The 25,210-nt window shown below is 39.9% G+C and overlaps 3 protein-coding genes across 10 annotated transcripts in view; 1 reads left to right on the forward strand and 2 right to left on the reverse strand.

Moving 5' to 3' along the window:
• The first annotated feature begins 217 nt into the window (after positions 1-217).
• LOC117209415 (peroxisomal leader peptide-processing protease) overlaps positions 218-25,210 on the forward strand; it is a 28,539-nt gene continuing 3,546 nt past the window's right edge. For 2 of the 4 annotated variants that reach the window (XM_033451470.1, XM_033451469.1), the window contains exon 1: positions 22,324-22,400. The gene's annotated coding sequence lies outside the window, so the exon portion shown is untranslated. Of the gene's footprint in view, positions 317-22,323; positions 22,693-25,210 lie in introns of those variants that run through there. The other 2 variants (XM_033451467.1, XM_033451468.1) reach the window with 2 other exon arrangements.
• Positions 2,630-24,967, reverse strand: LOC117209418 (ion transport peptide-like). Of its 5 annotated transcripts, none has more exons than XM_033451475.1 (4): positions 24,830-24,967; positions 7,324-7,886; positions 6,343-6,463; positions 2,630-4,707 (listed from the first exon to the last, which is right to left on the reverse strand). In XM_033451475.1, the coding sequence occupies exons 2-3, from the start codon at positions 7,881-7,883 to the stop codon at positions 6,343-6,345; spliced, it is 681 nt and encodes a 226-aa protein (XP_033307366.1). In that variant the 5' UTR covers positions 7,884-7,886; positions 24,830-24,967; the 3' UTR covers positions 2,630-4,707. The 5 variants fall into 5 exon arrangements, with proteins under 5 accessions (XP_033307366.1, XP_033307368.1, XP_033307363.1 ...); XM_033451477.1 differs by lacking the exon at positions 24,830-24,967 and adding an exon at positions 22,054-22,186; XM_033451472.1 differs by lacking the exon at positions 24,830-24,967 and adding an exon at positions 20,472-21,309.
• LOC117209423 lies at positions 8,096-8,923 on the reverse strand. The gene has a single exon (XM_033451483.1). The coding sequence runs from the start codon at positions 8,852-8,854 to the stop codon at positions 8,363-8,365; it is 492 nt and encodes a 163-aa protein (XP_033307374.1). The 5' UTR covers positions 8,855-8,923; the 3' UTR covers positions 8,096-8,362.

Consider the following 25,210-nt stretch of genomic DNA (forward strand, 5'->3'; position numbering starts at 1 on the left):
GCATATGCAATCACTGTGCGCGTGTTGTGTACATATGCACATATACATTGTACATGTATAAAATAGCAAGAATTATACTGTTTTGCAAGTTATAAACTAAATTTACAAGAAAAAAAAGAGGCTACTTTTATACATATTATCTTTTCTCTTATTCTTCACCTCTCGTTGAGGTTACTTTATCGAACACGATACGATATTTCTTTTACTGTTGCATTATTTTTTATTACCTTTACTTGGCTTTTCACGTAATGTCATTTCCAGTAAACGAAGGTGTAGAGTGTTTGAAAAATACGTACTTCGGAAGCCACAGTGACACGTAAGTACATATAAATATAATTATATACAAAAGTAGTGCATTATATATTCAACTATGAAGTGAAATGACTAGAATAGAATTGTTGAAACTATTACTATATTATCAAGAAATCGTTTGTCTATAAGTTCTTATTCACTATACCAGGTTATACAAACCAAGATGTTAGACGTAAGTTATAACGAACGATTTTACAAAGAACGAATGTTATAATATAATCTTTATAATGAGCGATTATACGATTAAAATTAGTAGACTACAACAAACGCGAAGAAATACTGACGGTCGCCTCGCCGATTTTTTATTATTCCAAAAAATGTCTTGCTTGCAATTGGATCTCTTAGATCGTCGATTATTTCTCATTGTTAATAAAACTGAATATTAGCGTAGTTCGCTCATCTATTTAGTATTTATTACTTAGCAACCTCTTAACCTAACCTAGAAATATTAATCATGAATAATTAAAAATAATTGCAGCCATGAGTCAACAAAATACGTAGTGAGAAACTCTGAGAAAATTTATGTATAACGAATGAGGGTCTAATTATGTAGTAGTAACACAGACAAGTATCATACGATGTGACACTTTAGGCCTGGTGCAGACGAACGAACGATGCGTCAGCGTCACCGCCGCAACAATTTGCCGCCGCATTTATGCCTCCGACTTTTCTTACAATTCACACGAGCGTTTTACGTTCGCTTTCATATCGCATATTTGTTCATTCAGTTAAAATTTAATAACATGGATGCGGTAACTCATTACCAAAATTATAAAAAAATGCATTTCTGTAAGTTTTATTTAAGACTATATTAATCTACGACAGGAAGGAGATATTGGATATATCCCTTCATTATTGCCAGACTTCTCAAAGTTCCATGTTTATCAATTTGAGGGAAAACGAGATAAAATTATTTATGTTTATATGGTCGGGAATATTTTCATGAATTAAGTGTAAAAATTAATGAAAATTTGATGTAACGTCCACCGAGTGTCAGTATTCCGTTCGCAACCAAACAGTACGAGCGTTTGTTTTGATAGACGCAAACTTACTGCTTATCTAGTTGCCGCTCAAAGTTGCGTTCTATGTGAACTGCTTACAGCTACTGCTTACTGCTTAAATCTATTTTGTTTTAAAGCGCAACAACAAAATGCCGCGACGGCGACGTTGATGAAAACCGTTCGTCTGCACTGGTCCTAATCTGTAATCTATAAAAATCTATTCGAACTGAGCTTGATAACGTTTATGTGTCCAAATCATCATCGTCAGATATATTGGATGTGAAACGACGTTTCATTTACATTCTGACTGATTAGTTTTAATCCTTCCGGCTGATGGTTATTAACTGTAAATAGAAATTACGCGTAATATAGGCTGGGTAATGCTAAATTGATCGGTTGTATCAGAATCATCATATGGGGATAATGGTGAGATACAGAGGCGGCAGAAAGGCTGTTCATTTTTGAATCATCTTTATTCACGCAAAACAAGAATAGATTTAAATATCCGTGTCAATAATCGTACGCGTACACATATGTGTGCGTACACGTCGCTTAGGTACATGAAGCGCGTGTACGTAATTTTTTATGCATATACATGTGTGTTTATACGTTACACTTTATGCGTATGGAATATAAAGTATACGTATAATGTACAGTATGTACATGTATGTATGTATATAAAGTATATAATATATATTATACATTATATATTATATATCAGATAGTATATATTATATACTATATAAGATGTAATATAGTATACTTTATATATATGTATAGAGAGAAACAGAATGAGAGAGAGAGGGGGGGAGGGGGAGAGAAAATTATAAAAGAATCGAATTAAATCAAATAATATATGCACATCACGCCGCGTCTTTTTCGTTTCTACCTACGTACCTGGTGACATGAGCAATGGGTTACCATCGATATACATACATAAAATACATTATATATCGTAAAACGAACAGTCGATAATCGGTGTTTTAACTGTTGGAACGGCGACATTCGCAAGACTCGGTAACAAAAGTGTGTAGATGATTTTGAGGAACAGTTACATATGTTACGAGGTAGAAACGGATATATATCGGCGATGAGATTTCGGAACGATATCGGAATGGGTTCAATACTGATTTTGGAATGGTTCGTAATTCCCAGGATTGGGACGAGTGTTAGAACAATAAATAATATTTAGTAACGTTAATGGAATTTTCATAGCATCCACTTAACGGTTCCTGCTTGATAATCAGAGATCATCTATCGGGCTGTAAACTTATACGCGGAAATGATTAATTTCGATCGTAACTTTTTTCATACAATAACTATTTCGAAGAATATTGTTGCGTAAGTTTTGTGACCGCTTTACGATCGCCTTTCTCAAACTAAAAAAGTAAACAAATAAATAAATATTATACATTTACTACATACGCATAACTCCGTTCATCGTTCGACTCACGAACAACCGAGTATTCGCATTGGTCGTTGTTTTAGCTATCTACACCACGCAATTTTGTTCGCTTCCCTATATTTTTCCAAATAGTCAAAGGTGAACTCGAAGTTGTCACACTGTCGTAGCAATTAAACAACAATAAGTATGCTATAAACTAACAATATAATATAAAATAATATAATATAGTATAACACAATATCAGTAATAGAAGTCATAGTCGTAGCAATAGCAATAAGTTAATAATAGTAATAGTACTAACGATAATAATAGTAGCGATAGTAATAGTAAGGGTTGTAATAGTAGAAGTAGCAATAGCAGCTGTAGTAATAATCAATAAGAATAGCAGTAATAAAAACGATAGCAACTGCAATAGTATTCAATGACGATATCGATATCGTTGAATTGCCGTCATAGTTGAAGTTAATAGTAGCAATAATTGAAACAATAGTATTAGTAGATGTAATAGCTGTGGTGAAAGTGGAAATAGAGTAGCAACGAGAGTGACGATGCAAGTAATTTTACTTATATACAATTGCAACGACAATAGCAGTAATAACGGTCACAGTAGCGATAGCAGTACTATTGGAGGTAGCAATAGCAATGATTTAACAACCACAACAACAGTATAATTATTTTTACTGTTTTTGTAGTTTTTGTAGAGCGGCAATTGTAATAGTAATAGTGGTAGCAGCAGTAACATTATAGCATTAATAATAGAAATACTGTAGATAATTGGTGACGTAGTATTAATTTGATCCATGAATCTTCCTCGGTTTTTGTATCGAATGCCCTGCTTTAGCCAATCGTTTGAACATTTCGACGATCGAATCGAAGTCTATTACTAAAATCTATAACGAAAATCTTGTCCTCTTCCACAAGTGCATATAAAGCGGTTTGGGCGAGATTTTTAATGGTAATTGCGACAAACCATCATAAAGGCTCTATCTATCTAACTATTTAACTATCTATCAATCTACTTTAACCATTGGAATCATATACTGAATAAGTAACATGTACGATTGCTAGTTTTCTAAGAATTATAATATCAATATAAAAGGATAAAAAATAATAATCGTTGTAATAACGGACGACGGTATTTAAAGTAAATAATTAATGATTAATTGAATAAAACGCAAATATTCTGTCGACTAGATTCGTATATGGGTTCATTAGCACGCAAACTTAGCTCATACCACTTCGTTTTCATGCTTTGATACGCAATGCTTTGAAAAAGGAGAAAAACGAATGAGACGAAGTCGAGATAACGATAAAAATGAATAATTTAACTAATGCTTTATTACGTCTACGATCACGTCGATCTGTCGGTAGATCTGTGACTGCCTTGTAGCAAAAGCAGAAATTTTGCTGATTTATCTAACTGATAATTCATCGAATATTCGTCCATTAAATCTGTCTAAAATTCAATCTGTTTCCGTAAAGATTTGTTTCCTCCCGGATGCATATTTGCATATCTCATTCTTTTTCTCTCCCATTTTCCCGCTCTCTCCGTGTGAACGAGTGTATGCGTGTAGTAATCAATTACATTTACTGCTAATCCATTTGATGCATCCTGGAAACGAAAGGAAGAGGTATGATCGCGTAGCGTGCCTCGAATTCCCAGTTCAGGGGTGTTCGATCTTTCGGACGTTGTGAAGGAAATAGCATGAACGAATGTTGATAAGTTACTCAAAATTCTGCGGAAAATCGTTGTCAAAATTGTTTCTTATAGCTTCTCGTTTCTCGTAGTTCCTCGTTGGTCTTGTTAGAATCGTTCATCGTAGATGTCGTGTAAATGAAAGTCTTCGTAATGAAAGCGCCTCTGTGTTCTTTTCTTCTTACTTCTTGCCGCCTAGGTACTCGACCATCTCCAAAAGCTTTTCCTTTTCATCTTCAAGCAGCAATGCTTGAACGCAGCTGTTGAAGTATTGCGTACCAAAGCAGTTTTGCCTAAATATATAAAGAAATAAATTAGATTGGATATATATATATATATACCTTATATCTTATCGTGTAAATCGGATTTTTTTGTTTGTAAATCGAATGTAAAACTGAGGAAGAAGAAAAGAAAAAAGGAAAAAAGAGAAGGAAAGAAGAAATGAAAAGAAAAAATCTAGGATTCGTTCGTTTGGTTTCATACGGTCTTCTTTTACGCCTTGAAACAAGAAACTTTCTCATTGTTATTGTCAGTTACACACGTGAAATTGTCGTTTTACGACACATGAAATGTCAGCGAATAGACCACGCCTTTTCGCGTTTACGATAAACACACACAAACGAATCCTTCAATTTCGATACAACGATTGTTAAATAACGTAGAATTGAAAAATTGAAAAATTGAAAAATTGAAAAATTGAAAAATTGAAAAATTGAAAAATGTACCGATCGAAACGGTGTACATATTTTTTCTCTTATAAAATGTGAAATGACTAGTAAATGATTTACAATGGGTATATCTTGTCCGCAAAAATCGTAATTGTAAGGAGACAAAAAACAACAAAATACGCAACAGCTGCTTCCAGCAACAGAACCTGCAAAAATATTTGAACGTTGCAAAAACTTGTTTTATTATTCTCTCCTCTTTGCAGTACATATTTCCATTGGCATCCTGTACCCGTCGTGTTGTCTGAAAAATGTACGTTAGTACAAAATCTATGTCGTTTCGATGAGGCACGATAACGCGCGACAAAAAACAGTTGGAAAAAATGTCGAAAAATGTGTGTTGCTCATCTCAAAAATCGTTGGGAGAAAAATGGAAAAAACGAATGAAAACGAACGACCAAATCGGTAAAAGAATGTAACGCCGCCATTTCGTATCTTATGTATCCTCAAATATGGTTAGCTACGATATTGAAAAATCGATAAGCATACAAATAAACATGTACTTATCTACGAGACGTAAGAGTTAGAAGAAATTAATTGAAAAAGAGTAATTACTCATCGCTCAAAATGCGCATAATGCGTCTATTGAAATACCTATAAAATGTACTAAAATATCGAGCAACATCGTTTTATTATTGCGAAATTTACTTAGAATTACCTAAGGGCAGCATGCGCATATGTCGCGTATCATCGTGTATATTGTGTGCATCGTTGAGTCGTGGTTCATAAATTCTTGAGACGACCACAAAGGCGTATAGTTTCCGTCGATCGGAAAACAACTAGTTCGATCGTAAACGTCGGTAACTATCGGGAACGAGAATTTGTTAACGAGCAACGAAAACAAACGTGCAACCAAAAAGTAGAGAAAATTCAAGAATCGGAATATAGGAGGACAAGAAGATGAGAATGGAGATGGAGAAAGAGAAACAGAAAGAGGGGAATGAGGAGGAGGAGAAGAAGAAGAAGAATTTAAAGAGGTAAAAGTAGTTAAAGGAGAAAGAAGTAGTTGTTCGAGACACAAGTAAGATGAATGATTGCTGAAAGAAAATGATAAAATAGGAAAGGACGATAAGATGATCGGGGTAGATCGAAAAGAGAGGAAAATGAGAGAAGCGAATGCGTTCGGCGAATAGAGTACTACATGTAAAGCTATAAAATGAAAATACGCGGATAAGAAATCATAAACACAAAAAAAGAAGCTACCTAAACCCCGGGTTCCGCTCCATGAAGTGTCTTGATCCATGTTTGGATCTTCTCTACTTCGTCTTGTAACAACAGTACGTCTAAGCATCCTTTGAAGTAGTCTGATGTAAAGCAGTTTTTCCTGGAAAAGATTTCAAAATACAAACACTAAATATAATCCGCTGAATTCGCTACATATCGTTATCTTGAGTGATTCGTCCTAGATCTGAAAATAAGTGAAATACTAGCGAGGTTCGTTCTCGCTATTATAAGATAAGGATTTTTAGACAACCTTCGACTCACAAATTCACCGACGAAAGGTAAAACAATCACTGGACGATACACTTTTTCCAATATTCCTTCCTTCTTCGAGCTTACGATTTGCGATTTCTCGACATCCGTATCATCGACGTATCTAATCGAAAGTACGCTTTAATCCATCGAAATACAATCGAAGTTACGTATCGACCTTTCGATTGTCGCACTTCCTCTCGTAAACGGTTTACGTAAGGCGTAAAAGAAATCACGCGCACGTTCTACAGAGAAAATGTTTGAACAATTTCATATCTAGACGGTATTGAACATCTTTCTTGCCCCCCTAAATTTTCTCTAATTTGTACTGTTTTTGAGGCACGAAACATCCGATCGCACACGCGTCGTATTATCGACGGAGTAAAAAAGACAAGACGATTGCAGTCACTGTATACGTAACGCGTGCAGTAAAACGAAAGTTTTCTATCGAAAGGACAGATGATGTCGACGATACGGCCGGGTAAAAGCATTCGTGACAAAAAATAAAAATGTAAGTACATACTTGCTTATGTTTTATATCGAAAGGAAGGAATCGTGTCGCGTGCATTACTTTGCGATGGTACCGAAAAATTTCGTTCGTCGATGGTTATCTAAATCCACGATACGTTACAATAAACACACTAGACGAATAGACGATGTATGTCGCATATACGATTGATAGAACGTATTCGAATCTTTATGGATAATTACCTGCATAGTTGATGTAATTGAGGTTCCCGAAACAGGTTATAACAATCCTCGCAGATACGGTCCAGTCGGGCAAAGATACTTTTATCGTATATACCCTTACATTGAATATCGATAAAGGACCTTTTACCCAAAGGATGTCCATTCAAGATGCCAGCGTCCGTTAGACCGATGCACGATGAAACGAGTAACAGTGTCACAGACCAAGCTAACACAGAGACGAGTTTTGGGCAGGGTATCGATACAGTTGACACGATCGACGATTCGCTTGGTAACGAAGGTAACCTCGAGCATGAGGTTTGTTGTACGCTCCAGGAATACGACGACAAGTTCGATGTCGGCCACGTCGTTGACAATGGTAGAAAGATGGACGACGATGACAACGGCGACGACGGCGTCGATGGCGACGGCGATGGCGACGTTGAGGTTGTCGTAGAAGACGGCATCGTTACAGACGATATCGATGTAGTTGTGGATGGGATAGATGACCGAGACATCGAGAGCGGTAAGGTTAACGATGATAAAGACGACGATGAGGAACGAAGCCTCTGTTGCCGATGCATAGTCTGAAAAAGAAATAAAGTACAAAATAGATTGGCAAATCGGAAAGAAACGAAGATGTCAAAGAAACCGATCGTTTTATATCCGTTGAGCTGGAAAGACATAGTCGAGATTTGCCGAAGTTTAAGAACGAATAACGTCTCTGTGGCGAATAATACATCTACGATAAAACTGCGCCAGAGGAAAGAAAGACTAGCGAATATTGCGGAAGAAAAGGAGAAAGGGGGGGGGGTGGGAGAGGAAAAGAGGGGAAGAGAGAGTGCGAGAAACGTAAAATTCGAAGATGTATTAAATCCATCCATCGCGGAGACTCGTGTAAGTACTTATATGCTTGTACAGTTCGTACACTGCTTACGGATGCGTATGGATTTCGTACTTGTACGTTTCAGTGTCCCTGCACTCTCTTTCCCGAACCTAACCCCTCGAAAGTGTACAAGTTGTTTCGTGGCACTCGTAATAGTGGCCGTCCGTGTTCTCCTTGTCATTTTACCGTGGTGACAGTAACAAACAGCGGCGACAGCAATAACGAGAAGGAGAAGAACGTCGTCGACGACGATGACAACGTCGACGATAATGACCGCGGCCCTGTTCGAGTCGAGCACACGGCATTTCGAGGCTCGACAAACTCAAAGCGATTCGTGAGGTAAAAGTAAAGATGTAAAGCTCTCCTCCTAACCAGTCCCGCGGCAGTCGTTGTGAATGGACCACACGCAGGTAGGCCCCACCTGTAAACGTCCCGAACCGACAACTTCATTAAGCGGAGCTGAAGCGCAGAGCGGCACAGCACGGCACGGTACTGCATAGCAATGTGCGAGACGAGGGGAGCCTTCTTATGCGCGGCGATGCGGGGCAATGCGAGATTCTCGAACGCACGACGGTTTCTTGTTTGTTCTTTTGCCTTCGTCTCATCGGCGCGGCGGCACCTGTACACGCCGAGGAGAACGTTTCGCTCGGTTCTCTTTTTTCGGAACATAATCACTGCTCCCGGGTGGGATCTTATTTTTAGCCACGACCGATTCTTGGAACTCTCAAACCGCCCCACTCTATATCGGACCCCCACCTGGTAATTACCTGCAGCCCGATAATTTGCCGCTAAAGTCGCTCGGTCTCGATCGTTAAACATCGTCCCACGGATTTTCAGACCGAGTATGATCGTCCATCATCGATCATCGATCGCCGACCGCCGACTGTTGATCGCCGATCATTGGCCGTCTCGCTGCGTTGCGTCGTATCGCGCCGCTAATTCATCTAGTTTTTCTAACAATTTGCATTAATTTGCAACGATAATCGGCGTCGATAAACGGTAATCGATCGATTAAAACTCCACTTAACAGGTTTAATTACAATAGTTGAATTTATCTGTAGACGAGTTTCCGTTCGTTTCCGATATTACGTATTTCGATGGTATTTAGCCAGATTTGCGAAAGTAGCGTCGATTTGCGATTAAAAGTCTCCGACTATAGCTACAGCTTTCTCTTCTTCGCAGAGCGAAAAAAGATAAATTCCTGCTATACTAAATTGGAATTCTAGGTTCGTCTCGAGTCCCGAAGATAAAGAGAGAATAAAAAAACTACGGATGGTGAACGCGATCAACCTGCGTCGGATCAACTAGAGATGAAAATAGGAGACGAAAGGCTCACGGTAAAGATTTTAGGGTGGAAAACTATAACTAAACGTCGAGGTTGAGGGGCGAGGAAGAATGGATGGCGAGATGGGTGGAATACGAAGGGTGAAGAGCAGATAGCGGAGAGTAGAGTGGAGAGCAGAAAGCAAAGTGAGTGTACGTAAACGAAGAAAAAGTCAATGGAGACCGGTTACTCGACAGGTGAGGTCTTTCCTCGGTCGAGCCATGCACAGGTGTGCAATCTGTAAATCCCCCTTAGCAAAAAACTATACACTCTTCGGCACCGCTTCACGGCTCTGTCGCGCGCTGTTATCCGAGTCACTAGTTATGTACGTACGTACTGTATACACGTTCGATGCTTACACGCGACCGAATGCAACTCCTTTATCGACACGCATCTTAAATGCTTGCATTCGAATCGTGCGAATTAAAATATAGATCTCTTCCTTGCACCCGAAATATTACCGACATGCCTGCGAAGTATCCCGTTTATTTGCGTCCGTTTAACTATTTTTATTTCAGATCTAAAATGCGGCGCGAGAACGAATGTAATAATCGAACGAACGCATGAAAACGAACGAACGAACGTTTGTCGTTCCTCCGGTGTTATACAAGCTCTTCCGAGAATTCGGAATTGAGAGCTTATCGAAAAGAAGAGATCAGTTGAATTTGTTTGTTTGAAGAGAGAGAGAGAAAGAGAGAGAGAGAGAGAGAGTATCTCGAAGCATATCCTGTTGCGTTGTAATGCCACTACCCAGAATCAGCAACATGTTCCCAGAATTATCAACATCAAATAAGAAAATAACGAATATAAGATCGCTAGCAAAACGAGGGGGAAAAAAGGAGAAAGAGAGAGAATAGTAACGTTACAAGTTGAATCGAATCGTTTTGAGTCGAACCCACTGAAGTCGAAAGCCAGTTGGGTCGAATGGGATAAGAGGAAGGAGCCACGAGGCGAAACGGTCTATATCGTTAGATACATCGTTGGGCTCTCCTCACCAGGTGGTCCTCTTCCCGTGCCGGATGACTCAATCGTGAGAAGGAGTTGCTCGACGAGCTCACGAGAAGACTCGCTAGAACCGTGTGTGCTTCGTGTCTTGGTCTGAGTTTGTCTGCCCGTCTCCTACCACATTCGTGTATTCATGTACGTACATATACGCGATTCAGTGCAGTCCCTTCCCGACCTCCTTGGCTTTCCTCGTGAACCAGCTTACCCGATATTTCTACGCCGGTGACAGTGGTGTGCGTACTTACACGTGTATGCAGATCGTTCTGGTCAAACACGTGGATCTTTCGAATAAAATGGTCTTCTCGTCGTCTCTTTTTATTCATACGCGTTCATTCGCGAGGAAATTAATCGAAACGAACGGAGCTTAGGAAGAAGAGAGACGACGCGATACAGATTCGCTACTTAATAGAGCAAGCAAGCAGAAAAGATAGTCGAAGTATTTGCAGGGACGGAGAAAAATTAAACGCGGAGAAAGATTAGATGGCTGAAGCAAGAGAAGAAGAAGAAGAAGAAGAAGAAGAAGAAGAAGAAGAAGAAGAAGAAGAAGAACAAGAACAAGAACAAGAAGGAGGAGGAGGAGGAGGAGGAGGAGGAGAGAAAAGGAACCGTTTGAGCGGTAAGCGAGCAGATTCAAGGGAAAAAAAAGAAGGAAGAAAAAGAAAAGGTAGACGCGGATCGTAAATCGATAGACAACGAGGTGACGAGATCAACCAGCAAAGGGATTATCGATCACCTCCAAATTAATATACGAATTTGTACAGGATACTTAAAACTATATTTACCTATTATTCTCTTTTTCTGTTTCATTCCTACATAAAAACTCATGGCTGTTCACGCTGTGTTGAGAAATTGATTCTATTTAAAGAACACGTATAAGAATAACATATGCAGCTATGGTGCACGGTACCGACAGATGTTCCGATCAACGATAAAAATCGACGATGAAAGAAATTGAGAGATTTATTCACTTGTAAACGGTAACAGCGCAGAGGGAGGTGCATAAACTAAACTGGTACTTAAATAAGTACTATATGCCATAGGTATCAAAAGAAATATCAAGAAAGCGAAAAGGCATCGAGGAATCTATATCGTTCTTGAACAAGTTCGAGAACTTTCCGGTAGAGTCGAACGTAGTTAGAGGTAATACTTTGAAAGTGCCGCGAAAGTGCTGGTTATCTGGTCACGATCGAAGATCAAAGAGGTGGGATAGGAAGAGGAGGGAAAGAGAAGAAAAAGGGAGGGCGGGGGTTGTCAGCGGAGCGGGGAGAAGGACGCGGAGAAGCCGAAGAACTCAAGGAGAAGGAGAGATAGGCGGGTTGAACGGACGACGGAGGATCGAGGCGTCCGGCGTCCTCGATCGCGGGATCTTGGAGCAAAACTAACGATCTCCCGTTCGCTTGCAAGATCAACACGACGATAATTTAATACACGAGATCACCACCCAGGTGTGCTCTGACGTGTACAGATGCTGTTTGTAACCTCGACAAGGAGGAAAAGGCTGAGTCGACAGAAGTGGGAATCTGTATACTGTATGGCGTATGGGATTCCAAATGCGAATACGAACTCTTCCCCTTTTGCACGATCTCTCTCCCTCTCCCTCTCTCCCATTTTCCTCTTTTTCTCTCTTCCCCTTTCCCATCCCCATCGTCATCCCCCGTACGTCGGTCTTTCTTTCTTTCTTTCTTTCTTTCTCTCGTATCCGTATTCTCTCTCTTTTTGCACTACCGATATAAACGACCTGTACACGTGGACACGTGCGCAGATTTTTGCGAAATATTTCGAAAACTTTTCAACGACCGATGGATAGATGCATCTTCTAAAAAAACTCGATCGTTGCTGGCCAACAAACGTACGCTTGAAACGCACAGTCATGAAATATCGTGATTGTCATCGTGACTCTACCTCTGCTGTGCCTTCGCATTTTAACATATCGAAAATAACATATCGAAAAATAATTCCCAATTGGAAGGTGGATACTAGCTTATAGCTATTAAATGCCGGGAACGCAGAGCACAAAAAAGGGTACGTTCCTTTGACGTCATACGCTTTCGTAGAAACAGCTCGATACATCGAATCGTCGACAATCAGAATGAAAAAACAGAAACACGCGTATACTACTGGTGGTTCTCCGATTCTCGAAGAGATGCTACATAAATAGAAGAGCCGATGACGTCAATCGTTTGCTTTAATTACATAAGGACAGTCCTTATTAACCTATGCCGACAGCTAATGACGAGTTAATGATCGCGATAAAATCTCTAAATCCATTTATCGATCGAACGACGATTCTCGTTTCATACATCTCCTTTTTGCTGCCTCTTTTTATCTTTCCAACTGTTTAACTATTCCGATCGAATAGTACGGTCGAACGTCGTATCGTCCAATTTGGCCCCGTATATGTATCTATATACATATACTTGGACACGTAAATATACGTATATACATATCATCTCATCGTTATTTTAGCGTATGTATATAAATAATTTAAAGCAAAGTATATCATTAACATACGAGTATAATTAGGCAAGAGCAAATTTAACATCTCGATTAATTTATAGCGATAGAATTTGCGCAAAGAGAATTACAATTCAAACGAACGACGCGTGTACAGATCGATTTCTTCAAATCCCAGTTCTCATTAAAGATGATTATATTTCGTGCATTGTCTTACTCTCTATTACGTAGTCCGTTGTTAGCGTTACGTTACTCAACAAAAATCACGTGAAATCATAGGTTTTTCCATACTGCTTTTTCATCTGGAATCGCTTATACAAAGGAATTTCGTAGAAACAAATCAACGTGCAAGTTGATATTTGCATTAAAAGACGAATAGTGAAACTTATTTCCATGAAATTCGTGGAATACTCACGAGCAGAGCAAAACAAGGCAAATCAAGACAAGACAAGGCGAGACAAGACAAGGCAAGGCAAGGCAAGGCAAGGCAAGGCAAGCCAAGGCAAAGCAAGGCAAGGTAAGGCAAAGCAAGGCAAAGCAAGCCAAGCACAGCTGCGTCCTGCGTCCGCATGCACCTTCGTATGCAATGTACGTAGTCGACGCGCGGGTATTTGCGAAGGAATGTTCAACAGGTGTGTCGCTCGGATTGAGCTTTATGCGCGCGTACACGCCTTTCCTTTCGCCCTTCCTTCTTCTTTCTTTCTCCCTTCTGTATATCCCCATTTTTCTATATGTTGAATCTTGTACGCCAACAGTACCGTAGCGTATACTCAAACAGGCCGATTATAATATAGAAAGTGTAGCGATAACAAAAATAAACCCAAAAGTAAGAAATATTATCGCGCCTCTTCCGAACCTACTTCCGGCAAGATAAATCCTAGAGATATCAGCTTCTACTTGATGCGTTCCTCGCTCCGTCTATATCGATCTGTTCGATCCGTCTAACGATAAGTAAAAAGCTTGAAAAAGTTTGACGTAAGATGCTTTTCGAACGACGTATACATGTAAATTGCGTTATTTAACGTAATAATACACGTGGTGTCACATTGTCACTGAAATCGAACGTCGAAGCCAATTATTTCTCGCCGAGTCGAGATACGAGAAAGTATACGAATATATACACAGTACACAGCCATCGACAGAGAAGTTACTGTTTCTTCAGTGTGGCCGTGTCTTTTTCTTAGTATGCTTGGAATCATTCTCCAACTCGCGGCTAAGTGGTGGTTAAGAGGAAGCTATAAGGAGAGAATCGTACACGATTTATTTACACGATCTGGCTGGCCTGGCTGCCCGTTACATTTTAAAAGTGTAAAGTACATGTATATATATATATATATGTATATATATATATACACACATTTCGCGTATGTAGGACAAAGCCTGCACTGTGGTGGTCGCTTCTACTGTCGTTCTGGTTATCGTATCAACATTGCTGTCTAGTCGCGGATTTCACCCATCGGACGTCTTTAAGTGTCCCTTATCGTTCGTCGTTGTTTCTATCCACTGATTTTCTTTTTTTTCTTTTCTTTTTTTTTTTCTTTGAAAGTAGCGACAATGGTGGCAATGTCAATAAACGTTATCGCGATTTTAATACGATCGCTCTATCATCGATAATAAGCGAGTAATAAGCGAATAGTGGCGACAACGACGGTCGAGGTATCGAATATAAGCGCGAAGAACGAAGATGGTGGCCAAACAGAAGTAAATATAGAAATTGAATTGGGGCTGAAGCAACGGTACTGAAGCAACGTAGTGTTCGCGAGTACGCGTACAAGTAATAGCAGAAACAAGGACGGGAATAGGGGCAAAAGCAGAAACAAATGCAGAAAGAAGAACAAGACAAGAGTTGCAGTCACTGCTGGCAGCAACGTCGCGATTGGACATTAGCGTCGAACACTGTAGTGGGGCAAAGCAGCGTTCCGGCAGACAGCTTGGCGTCCTATGGTTCGCATTACGACAAGCTGTAGCCTTTCTCTGTCTTTCGCTTCTCTCGTTTCGCTTCACCGCATCTTACATTGCTAATGTTTCGACGTGTTTTCTACGGTTATTCCAACATATCCTTTTCTCAGTTTCTCTTCCCTTAATATCTCCGCAATTAGTTTGCTTTCCTTTTCTTATCTCTTCTCTCCTCTTCTCTCCCCTTCCTTTATTTTCTCCTCTTTTCTTTCTATCTTAGCAATTCCAAAATGCCAACGAATTTCCACGAATGCTACGACATCGTTCGCAAACGGATAAACACGCGAGCGGGACGATGATCGATCAAGAATCGAACGTAAACGCGATAAACGATGGCAATTAGTAAATGTTTGGAAGAAACAAAAAAAAAGCGGGGGTAGCTATAGCGAGTTTGTAGTTACATAGAAACGCGAATGAAAGTAAATTACGATGGAAACGGGAACTAGGAAGAAATTGATCTCTATGACGTTCCGCGATAGACAAGCCCACGATTCAAGAGTACAATACGGATAATTCTTCCTTCCAATTCGGACTAATCGAACTGACCGTTCGATCGACAGATTTTTAAATATTCACACGAACACGGTATAAGACTACTCGTGTGTAAAAAATTGATAAGGAACATATGCCAATTTTCGTTTGTTTTTCTTTAACTATAAGCCACGTCTCGTTTAGACGGCAGTTACGGAGCTGGTACGATCTAACGCGATTAATCGCTATACTGGCTTAGCTTGTAACACGATCCGTTGTAAACCGTACGTAGTAGTAAATGCATTTTGTCCGCTTGAAATCAAATTTCGTGGCAGCGTGTAGCATCGACGATGTACCAACCGTATAAAAGCAATCGCATATTAAGGATCTCTGTGATGTTTCTAAATTTATAAGAAACGGAATCTACGCTACATTTCACATCTGAAGCATCGCGAAGAAACGATGCAACGATATTAAGCTTGCTGGAATCGTGTGTCGCAATTTAGTTAAATGCAGCGCATTTCCCTACTTGCATTTTGCGATCGTTTTATAAGATTTCTTTCGAAACATTGCTAGATCGACCACGATTAGTCCGTTCATCTTCTAGGCTAATAATTTCGAGAACTCGAGTGAAATACCGAAAGAATTAAGACCGTAAGCTACGTTTCTACCTGCTTGCCAGAAAATGCGCACGCTCGCTGGGCGAGTTTCTCGAGAGGCGTGTCGCTGCTAGCTACAGGTGGCTGTACCTCATTCCTCCTACTCTTTCCCGATTTCCTTCGTCGTCATTTCTTTATTTTATACTTATACTCTATGATATCACATACGCAATGTCCGTTTCTTTTAGAATTTCATCCAGTACGAGCATATGTACATTACTTTCTTTCTTACTTACATCTTGTTAATTGTTAAATGTTGTTTCGCACGATTCCGTTTTTTAACAGTACTTTCCCTTTCCTTTCTCCATATTGCAACCAAACTTTTCCTTTTATTCCTCCTTTATTTCTCTTTTAACGTAGCGTGGCAGAAATATTTCACTTCAGGTGTAAACTCGCCTCTTACAAAAGGAACGACTATCGAATTAGAACATAAACACACGTATTATATACGTGCTATACGTAATTAATAATGTTTCTTCGAACGATCTGTTCGCATTTTCTTACAACGGTATATCAAAAATACCACACTTTCCGACTAAATCGATATTAACTCTTTTGTTTGCCATTCCGTTTTACTTAATTACGTTTCCCGTGCGTTTCTATTCTTTATAATTTCGTTTTCTTGTCACTAGTACGGAAATTCGGATTAAATTGATGTACCTAAGCGAAGAACAAGCCCGAATCTCCTTGTTTCCCGCTTCTTCATACGTTGGTCTTTCAAGTATGACTCAACTCGTGTTTGGTCCTCACTCGGCCCTGAGTGAAAGATTCTCTGAATGAACTCTAAAGATAGAGACCCTCTATATCCTTTCATCCTCTATCTTCTTTTCACCTTTTCGTTTGTTCTCTTTCTTTTTCTTCTTCGTCTTCTTCTTCTTATCCTCCTCCTCCTCCTCCTTCTCCTCCTCCTTCTTTCTTTTTATTCTTCGTCTTTTTCTAACAGTGTTCCACTCGAGCACTCTAACAGTGCTCTTCCCTTTTCGTTAATGTTCTCGACAGCATGGTAGAATTTCGTTCGACAACATGTGGTTCCAACTTTTTAAATTAGCTGCTTTCGAGTACTTGTCCGTAAGAGCTTTACGCTTGTCGTGTAAATTCGTTTACAAAAAGTCTCGAAGAAAGATTCAACGATACGGAAGCTCGTAACTCATTTTGCGGCAAATTCATCGAAACGGATAAATAGGTGAATAAGTGAAAGTGCAAAATACTGTTTATAGAGATACGTTATGAAACGAACGATACGTAAAATTAGTGGTTGGCTGAAGCGAAGAATCGAAAGAGAACCGCAGTTTCGTTCTATTTTATCAAATTTTAAATATGTCCAACCTTGGGTCTTCCTTATCGCGCATGTTTCTCCAACGAGATGAAAATAATTGAAAGAACAACGAGAAACTATTTGACCTGCCTTATTGATTTGACTCGATTAACGGAAATGACGATCATAAGTGCATTGAAATTAAAGTATCGCGTTGTATCCGTAGGATAGACATAACAAAAATACGAAACTTACATTTAAAATGCTCTTTCTCCCTTTTTCTTTCACCGTATTCCCGTTTGTTATGCTTTCTAACTGTTTATCTTCAGGTGTGCTGTTAAGTCTTTCAAACTTTCTTTCTATGGATACCGCTCTTCTGTCTTCTCTTCAGCTTCGCAGCACTCCTGTTCGCTTGTTTTCCAGTTGTACAAACTATTTCCTACAGCCGAGACGATCGTTTTTATGCAATTTGGTTTTGTTATGGTAAATCCCTTCCTACAGTAACCTTTTTCTTCCTCTTCCTTTTCTTTTTCTCCTTCTTCTTCTTCTTCTCCTGCTTCCTCCTCTTTTCTCCCTCCCACCCTCCCACCTGCTTTCCACCCCCTATTTTCTCCCTCTTCCCCCTCCTATCTCCCACCCTCCCTTTTAAACAGTTTCGTATCCACTATTAATCGCTCTCTCTCTCTCTCTCTCTCTTCTCTTCTCTTCTCTTTTCTTAATATCGTCGTGATAGCCGACGATATTAAGAAAGATATCAAAGAAATCGTACGTCGATCTCACCGAGAACGTCTCCGCTGGTCTCGATTCTGGTCCTTATTTATTCCTTCTTTACTTCGTTTCTACTTTCCGATGTTTCGATCTAACGTTAGCTTTAAAAGGCTGAAAAACAACAATCACTTCACTAGATATTTCGTACGCGCCACCTCGCCTCCCGTAGTAGTATCTTAACGATCGTTTAGTCGCTCGACGACCACTTGATTCTCTTGGGAAATCGGAAATCTTTCGTATTTCTGTCTCCTGTGAAACACTTCCTTCTTCGAGGTAGTTCCTCAAACGTCGCGGAAGGAAACATGCGAGACAAGTACCACCGCGGAACTGTGGTATCGCGATCTCGAGAAAGGCGCGCGCGCGGCAGAATGCCCGCCCGCCTCCTCGGCCACCCACCCCCTTACGGCTCCAAGCACCGAGTCCGTCGGGGCCGAACAACGCGAGATATATCGAAGGACAGCCGTTCTCCGACGCGATCCACCGCGCACAGGTGGGCCGTGCGTGACAATCCGAAGAACCGATCGGATTGGCCTATTTGTATATTCATCTACTTATTCCATTATTTTATTTATCTATCCGGCTTTCTTTCCTAATCTTTCCTTTCTTCTCTGCTCGCTCACGCATCCATCGTGTATACGTAAATCCGCTCTCCTTCCTTTTTTTACTCTCTCTCCTTTATACGTATCAAAGTAATTTGGTCCTTTCTCTTACGGTTACTAACTCTTTCAGCACAACGAAGATAAAATATGCTCGACAAACTAAAGAAAGAGTTCCGACATGACGTTACCTCCAGCTGGTTATCTTCGTTCGTAGGATACTCGAATTTCTGACCAGTACCGTGTTTCTATGCACTATCTCTTCTTCTATAGTGTTTATTATTATTGACGTCGTTAACGTTGCTATCAGTATCGTCATCGTCATCGTCATAGTCACTGTCACCGTCACCGTCGCTGTCACCGTCACCGTCACCGTTACTCGCTGTTGCAATCATTGGAATCACTAGTATACCATCGTCAACGCTATTAACACTACATCTACCAGCATCGTCAATATCATCACTGGCAATACCAGTTCTATCTACGTTTCCATTGCATATATACATATGTACATCTATTTCTATCACCACTATCTACTTCTTATATAATTGCAACCTCTATCTTATTGTCTTTTTAGATCTCACTCCTTTTTTTTAGATGCCATACTTGGCTTGTTCCACGTATATTATTTTTGGTAATTAAATATAGTTCGATACATTACTCGAGAATGCTTCACCCTTGTCTTTCTCTCGTACGCTCTATCGTCCATTTGTACAGATGCTCTGCTCTTAAAAAAAATATTCCGAAAGATACTCGTTCAACGTTCCTCGTCAATATGCAACGACAAGTACCAAAGATGCCATATAAACGTTGCTTGTTTTCGTCCAATATACAATATTTTGCCGAGTCAGGCTATGTACAACAAATATTTTATTATTTCGCGTTCTAAGAACGTACATTTAAAATTTCCTAGAAAATTCCCTCCGTGTCATTTCGATTTTCTCAAACACCGTGCGTAACCTATTCGGAAAGAACCGAGCTACTTTAGAAACTGTCTCGTCATGGTCGCGTAAACTCGCGTCACGGTTGCATCAACCGACAACAGAACTAAGTTCATTGCGTCATTTTATCTTCTCCATTCAAAGCCAGTTGTAATAAATCTTTCCCAATTTTTTAACAAACATCTGATGCAAAAATTGTATACAATCATCGTCAGCTTTTTATCAAGAAACAACTGTAGTTTTTCAGCAACCAACTGTTCGTTACGTTTACACGACAAATGTCGTCCATCGAACGACAGTAAAGCATAAACCATGGGCCAAAATGAGACTCGATTAGATATATGTAAGTATAAACAAAGAAAAGGTAAAACTTAGTGTAAGATCTTGAAAATTTCCTGCTCTTGTTCAAAATATTCAGCTCGTATGGAAAAGAACAGGTAATTTTCGTGTCATCTTATCGTTTCTCTTGAATACGGATTATCAGGCTGCGCGTTTAAGTGGAGAAATTTCAACGAAGAGCAGAGAAACAAAGTAAAAGTACAAAGACGAAAGAAACAAAGAAATAAACCAAAGAATTATGAAAGAAGATACAAAGAGAAAAGAAAAGAAAGGTATGAAAGGAAATAACGGATAAAAGAGAAGAAAATGTAGAAAATTGACACGTCTGAAACGAAGCAGCGATCGATGCCAATTAATATGCATAATAACGAAAGACAGCGTTATTTTCGATGAAATATTTCGTTAAATGTTACGCACGCTCCAACATGCCTTTCCACTTTTTTTTACTACACTTATACTTTATAAGTTTCGCTTACAAAATAGGTAGTTTCACAGAAACATTCACTCTCGAAACTCACGTAGCGAATCGCTAAGTTGACACGGCTCCTCGTAGCGCGGTGACGGTCGTTGTCCTCCATGGTGGATTATACGCGCCGGCAGCTTCATTTCCCTCGAAGAACACCGAATTAAATCGAAATCAGCCCTACTGATACGTTCGAGACTTAAGAAAATTTGATCATCGTTATCGACTAGCAGTTTTCCCTTCCACAAGGATACCGTGCACCGGTAACAAACGTTTACGACGCGAATACAACGTAGCCTCGAGCTTTAGCTTGCTTTTCTTCTTCCCAATATGTAGCTCGTTTTTACCTATAATTGTTCCATTCTCGCACAACGTATTCTTCTCTATATTTGCACAAGAACTCTCCTCTACGTATCACGTATTTTCTTTTTTTTTCATAATTTTATCATTGTTTTAGTTGCGTAACATTGAACTTTATTACGATTGAGAGAGAACTCTGTCAACGATGAGGAGGGCTGATAGGTTTAATGTCTGTATCCGTGCCAGTCGGTGCATACGCTCCGACCAATTTTCTCACGCGTTTGGCTCCAACGTCGACAGCTAACTCCTTGTACCAACAACAACCGTTCTTGCTTCGTTCAGTCGTTCACCAAATTTATAATCTTAATACCGAATCAAACACCGAAATATGTCTTTGATACGCCACTGTATATGATAACTCTTCCTTTAACCTACACGCGTAATTACTTTCTCATCTTCGACTATACGTATGCTCCTTTTTTTTAATTTTTCAACTCTTTCTCCTACTTTTTTTTAGTCCAACTCTCGCCTCTCCTTCCAACGCCACCACCACTTGCACCTTCACTTCCACCACCACCATCACACCACCACCACCACCACCACCACCACCGCTGCCACTACCACCGCCACCTGTACCTTCACCTCCACCTTCACCTCCTTCTTCTGCTCTATGTTCTATTCCTCCTCCTCCTCTTCCTCCTCCTCCTCCTCCTCTTGTTTTCTCTTCTGCTTCGTAACCCTCTTCCTCCTCCTTGTCTTCCTTTTTCCCTTTCTCTTCTTACCTCTCTTTCCCTTTCGAATTCTAACAAGTATTAGTAGTTCACAGTAACGTTTTAACTTTCTTGCAAAACATGGAACGAACGTAATACACCAACTTTTCTTTCACGTATAAATTTTCTACTTTTGTTTCCCGTTGTTTTACATATCGTGCATGTACTTAAGAATTAATTCTGTACGGAAAGTTTAATCGACGAGGCTCGAGTTTGCCTTCTTCTTCTCCTGTTTTTCTTTTTCTTTCCTTTCCCTTTTTGGGGGACAGTAGAAAATGCAGAAATACAGGACAAGATCACGCAACGGATGTAAAATCTTTTTCTCTCGTGTGTGGCGTGTAGAAATTATACGGGAAAACTGATAACCAGTGGACGAAAACAAACAAGTACGAAGAAGAAATATGACAAGCAAAATTAACGGTAAATTTCGCATAAATGGAACACTGTAAAAGAGAGGGGAAAATACAATAACGTCCGAAACGTAACGACACGCGGCACCAATTTGTCAGGTTCAGAGCAAAGAGCAAAGCATCGGTGATAGAGTAGCCAATCACAGTGAATACTGACTCGGAATCGGACTGGTTGTGTAGGGCTGCGAAGCACGCACACGCTTTGCCATCCTTTTCTATTGCGGTCGAGCCCCTCTGTAGGTACGACTGCCACTTAACGCGAATGGACGGTTAAAAGACCCTCCTGTGCGAGTCAAGCGGCCACTCGAAACAACTACGATCAGCCTAGGTTCCTCTTACGCGCACCCGTTCATTGCTAACCCCCTCCTCTGATCCTACTTCACTTCCCTTCCCCTTTCCTCCCTTTCGCTGTCTTTCAGTTGTACCTCTGCACGCGCGTGCTCGTGTTCTCTCGCGGCGAACCGTATCGCGAGTCACAACGGAATGGTTATACTCCATTTACTCGTACGTAAAGTATTATGCGGTCCGAAAACACAATTCATCCGAATTTTTCTATTCCGATTCCCTAACACCGTGCCGTTCTGTTCTTGCCGTTTCTCCCAACAAAATTCCAAACTTCAATTTTCCAAATACGGCTATGCAAATCAACCTTTCTCTCCATCATCGAAGAATGAAACTCCGAATCGTGTGTGATCATCCATCTTCTATCATGGAAGCTTTGAAATAATCGGTCAACGGTTTGGGACGATCGTTAGACTCTTCCTCCGTTCCATATTTACCATCAGGCTTTTTATAGGTTAGTTTGTTACTTTGATGAATTCTATCGAATCGAATCAACGTAAATTAATATGTACGTCAAACCGATTTTTATGTATCTAGTACTTACAATTAGCGAAGCAAAGAATATCGAGCAAAGATTCCATGAAGAAAATTAACGTTAGTAAGAAAAGACAGAAACGGGAGAAAGATGAAATGTCCTTTTCCGACGAACGGACCACGATAGGGTTGAGCTATAAATAACTCGACAACTTCTCTGAAAACGGAAAGTAGCTCGCCTTCGAGTTCCGTAGCAAATTCCCAGAATAGCTTTCTGGATCGGTGTTTGTTCGTCCCTCCGTTCGTTCGTTCGTTCGTTCGTTCGTTCGTTCTTTCGTTTGCCCGGTCGCTCGGTCGGTCGATCGGTCGGTCGGTCGGTCAGTCGGTCGGACGCTTGGCCGGTCGCTAGTATACCATGTGCGATTATGATGGTAAATAATAAGCGGTTACGTTGGTTATTTTCCTACGTCACTTACACGATCGCCTTCTTGTATCATTTTTTAATAATAAATAAATGATAAAACTATTTAAATGGTGCTCTTGGATCGTCTACGTATCTATGTTTTCTTTTTTCAGTTTTCAACCTATCGATTTAACCTATGTGACATTTCGTAATTACGTAATCCATAAATCATTAGAGATCATATCGTTTATCGATGTAATCAATATGCTTATCGGCTGTTACTAACGAATTATAATTATCGCACAGCATAGGTTTCCAACGATTATCGAAAGAGATTTTGCCACTAACAACACACTATGTTATTTACAAACGTTAATTGTACGTTTTAAAATTTCAATATATATAAAATATAAATACAGTTCATTGTTAGTAATCGAAACGCGATTTTATGATTTTATCACGTTATTTTTTGTAGATATGACCTAGCTCTTAAACAGCACCTAATTTTAAACATCCCATGTTTATCCTAATTTTCATCACTCTCGATATTTATCACTTAGACAGATGATAACATATAAAAGATATTTACACCCGTTTTTCTGTATTTAACCACTTATAAGCTCCTTTTCTCCATTCTCCGCTGCAATATTTCCTTCCTCGAACTGTTCTGACTCTTTATATTCTATTCTCCTGTTCTTTAACGATTTGACTATCGACCTTCATCGTTGGGAGAAGATTGTGTAATGATTAATGGATAATGCTTATCGTGTGGAGTATATGAAAGAAAAATATGTATATATATACAAGTCATGTCAAGTATATAAAAGAAAAATATGTATAGATATAGTAATATATTAGATATCGGTACAGTAATAAGAAAAAACTCGGTAAACGATTTTGACTCGTTGAAACATCCAACAGTTGAAATGTGCTCACGGTTCATTCGAAAGCGTGCGTCAACATGATTCGTTGATGACGTTTACGATATCACTCTCGAACGACCGTGCCAAGATGCAATTGATATAAATTAAAGCGGACAATTAGAGAAAGTGAGAGAACGTCGTTCTTTTCTCGATATATCTCATTGGGTAGACAGCTGGCCGTATATACACGTTATTTTGTTTCAGTTATTTGTCTCTTAAGTCTTGGACGACCATTTATTCGATGGCGTGCTTCTGTATTTGAAAATGGAACGTGACTGTAACAGTCAAACACGGTTAAACTAGCTCTCTTTAATTCAAGCCAAAAAAAAAACAGCCATTCAAACTTTTCATGTTTTAGTTATCCACCTTCTGTCTCTTATCCATGATTTCTATATAAGTTTTATAAAACCCGAGAGAAAGAAAGACTATGTGGCGTGTGATACATCCTTTCGACTTTCGAAACGATCCGATTCAATTTGACCCGACCCTAGTTCGATTCGAATCCATATACAATTCGTTTTGATTCGATTCGACCCGACTTGTGTTCTTTTATATCCTGTTGCGTTCGATTTTCTTGCTCCATTCCCTAGTCACGACACGATACGCGATACTCGAGACACTTAGACATGCGACACTCGACACTCGACACTGAATACCGAGGACGAATCCAGACCTTAAAGACAATGACAACGTTACGGTATAGAGTTTTCTCCAAAACCAGAACTTTGCTGTCGATCGAGATAACAATAACTAGAAAGTGAATCTTTGAGTCGGTATCTCGAAAGACATACCTTGATACGGTCTTCCTTGAATGACAGTAACAGCACAACGAACTGAATCCTTCTGATCTAGGCGTCGCGGCGTTCCGCGTCTAATATACACCTCTCGGCGGGTGTTCGGTGCGCGCGTCCTTCTCTTTCAGGGAGAACCCCTTTCTTCGCCACCCCTTCAACTTGCCCAGAGAATCGCTGCGTTATCGCTCAGCTTCGAGTTACCTCCCTCGGCACCACCAGCTGCCCGCCTAATTGCGAACAGGCAGAAATAGAGCCTGCAATCTTCTTCCTTGCAAATAACGAGTAGCTTACGTCTTGTTCGTCACGAGCTCTTTCTCTCTCTCTCTCTCTCTCTCTCTCCCTCCCTCACTCTTTCCTTTGATTTCTTCTTTCTCTTTT

Source organism: Bombus bifarius, unplaced genomic scaffold (genome assembly GCF_011952205.1).
Source record: "Bombus bifarius isolate JDL3187 unplaced genomic scaffold, Bbif_JDL3187 scf7180000008176, whole genome shotgun sequence".
Lineage (NCBI taxonomy): Eukaryota > Metazoa > Arthropoda > Insecta > Hymenoptera > Apidae > Bombus > Bombus bifarius.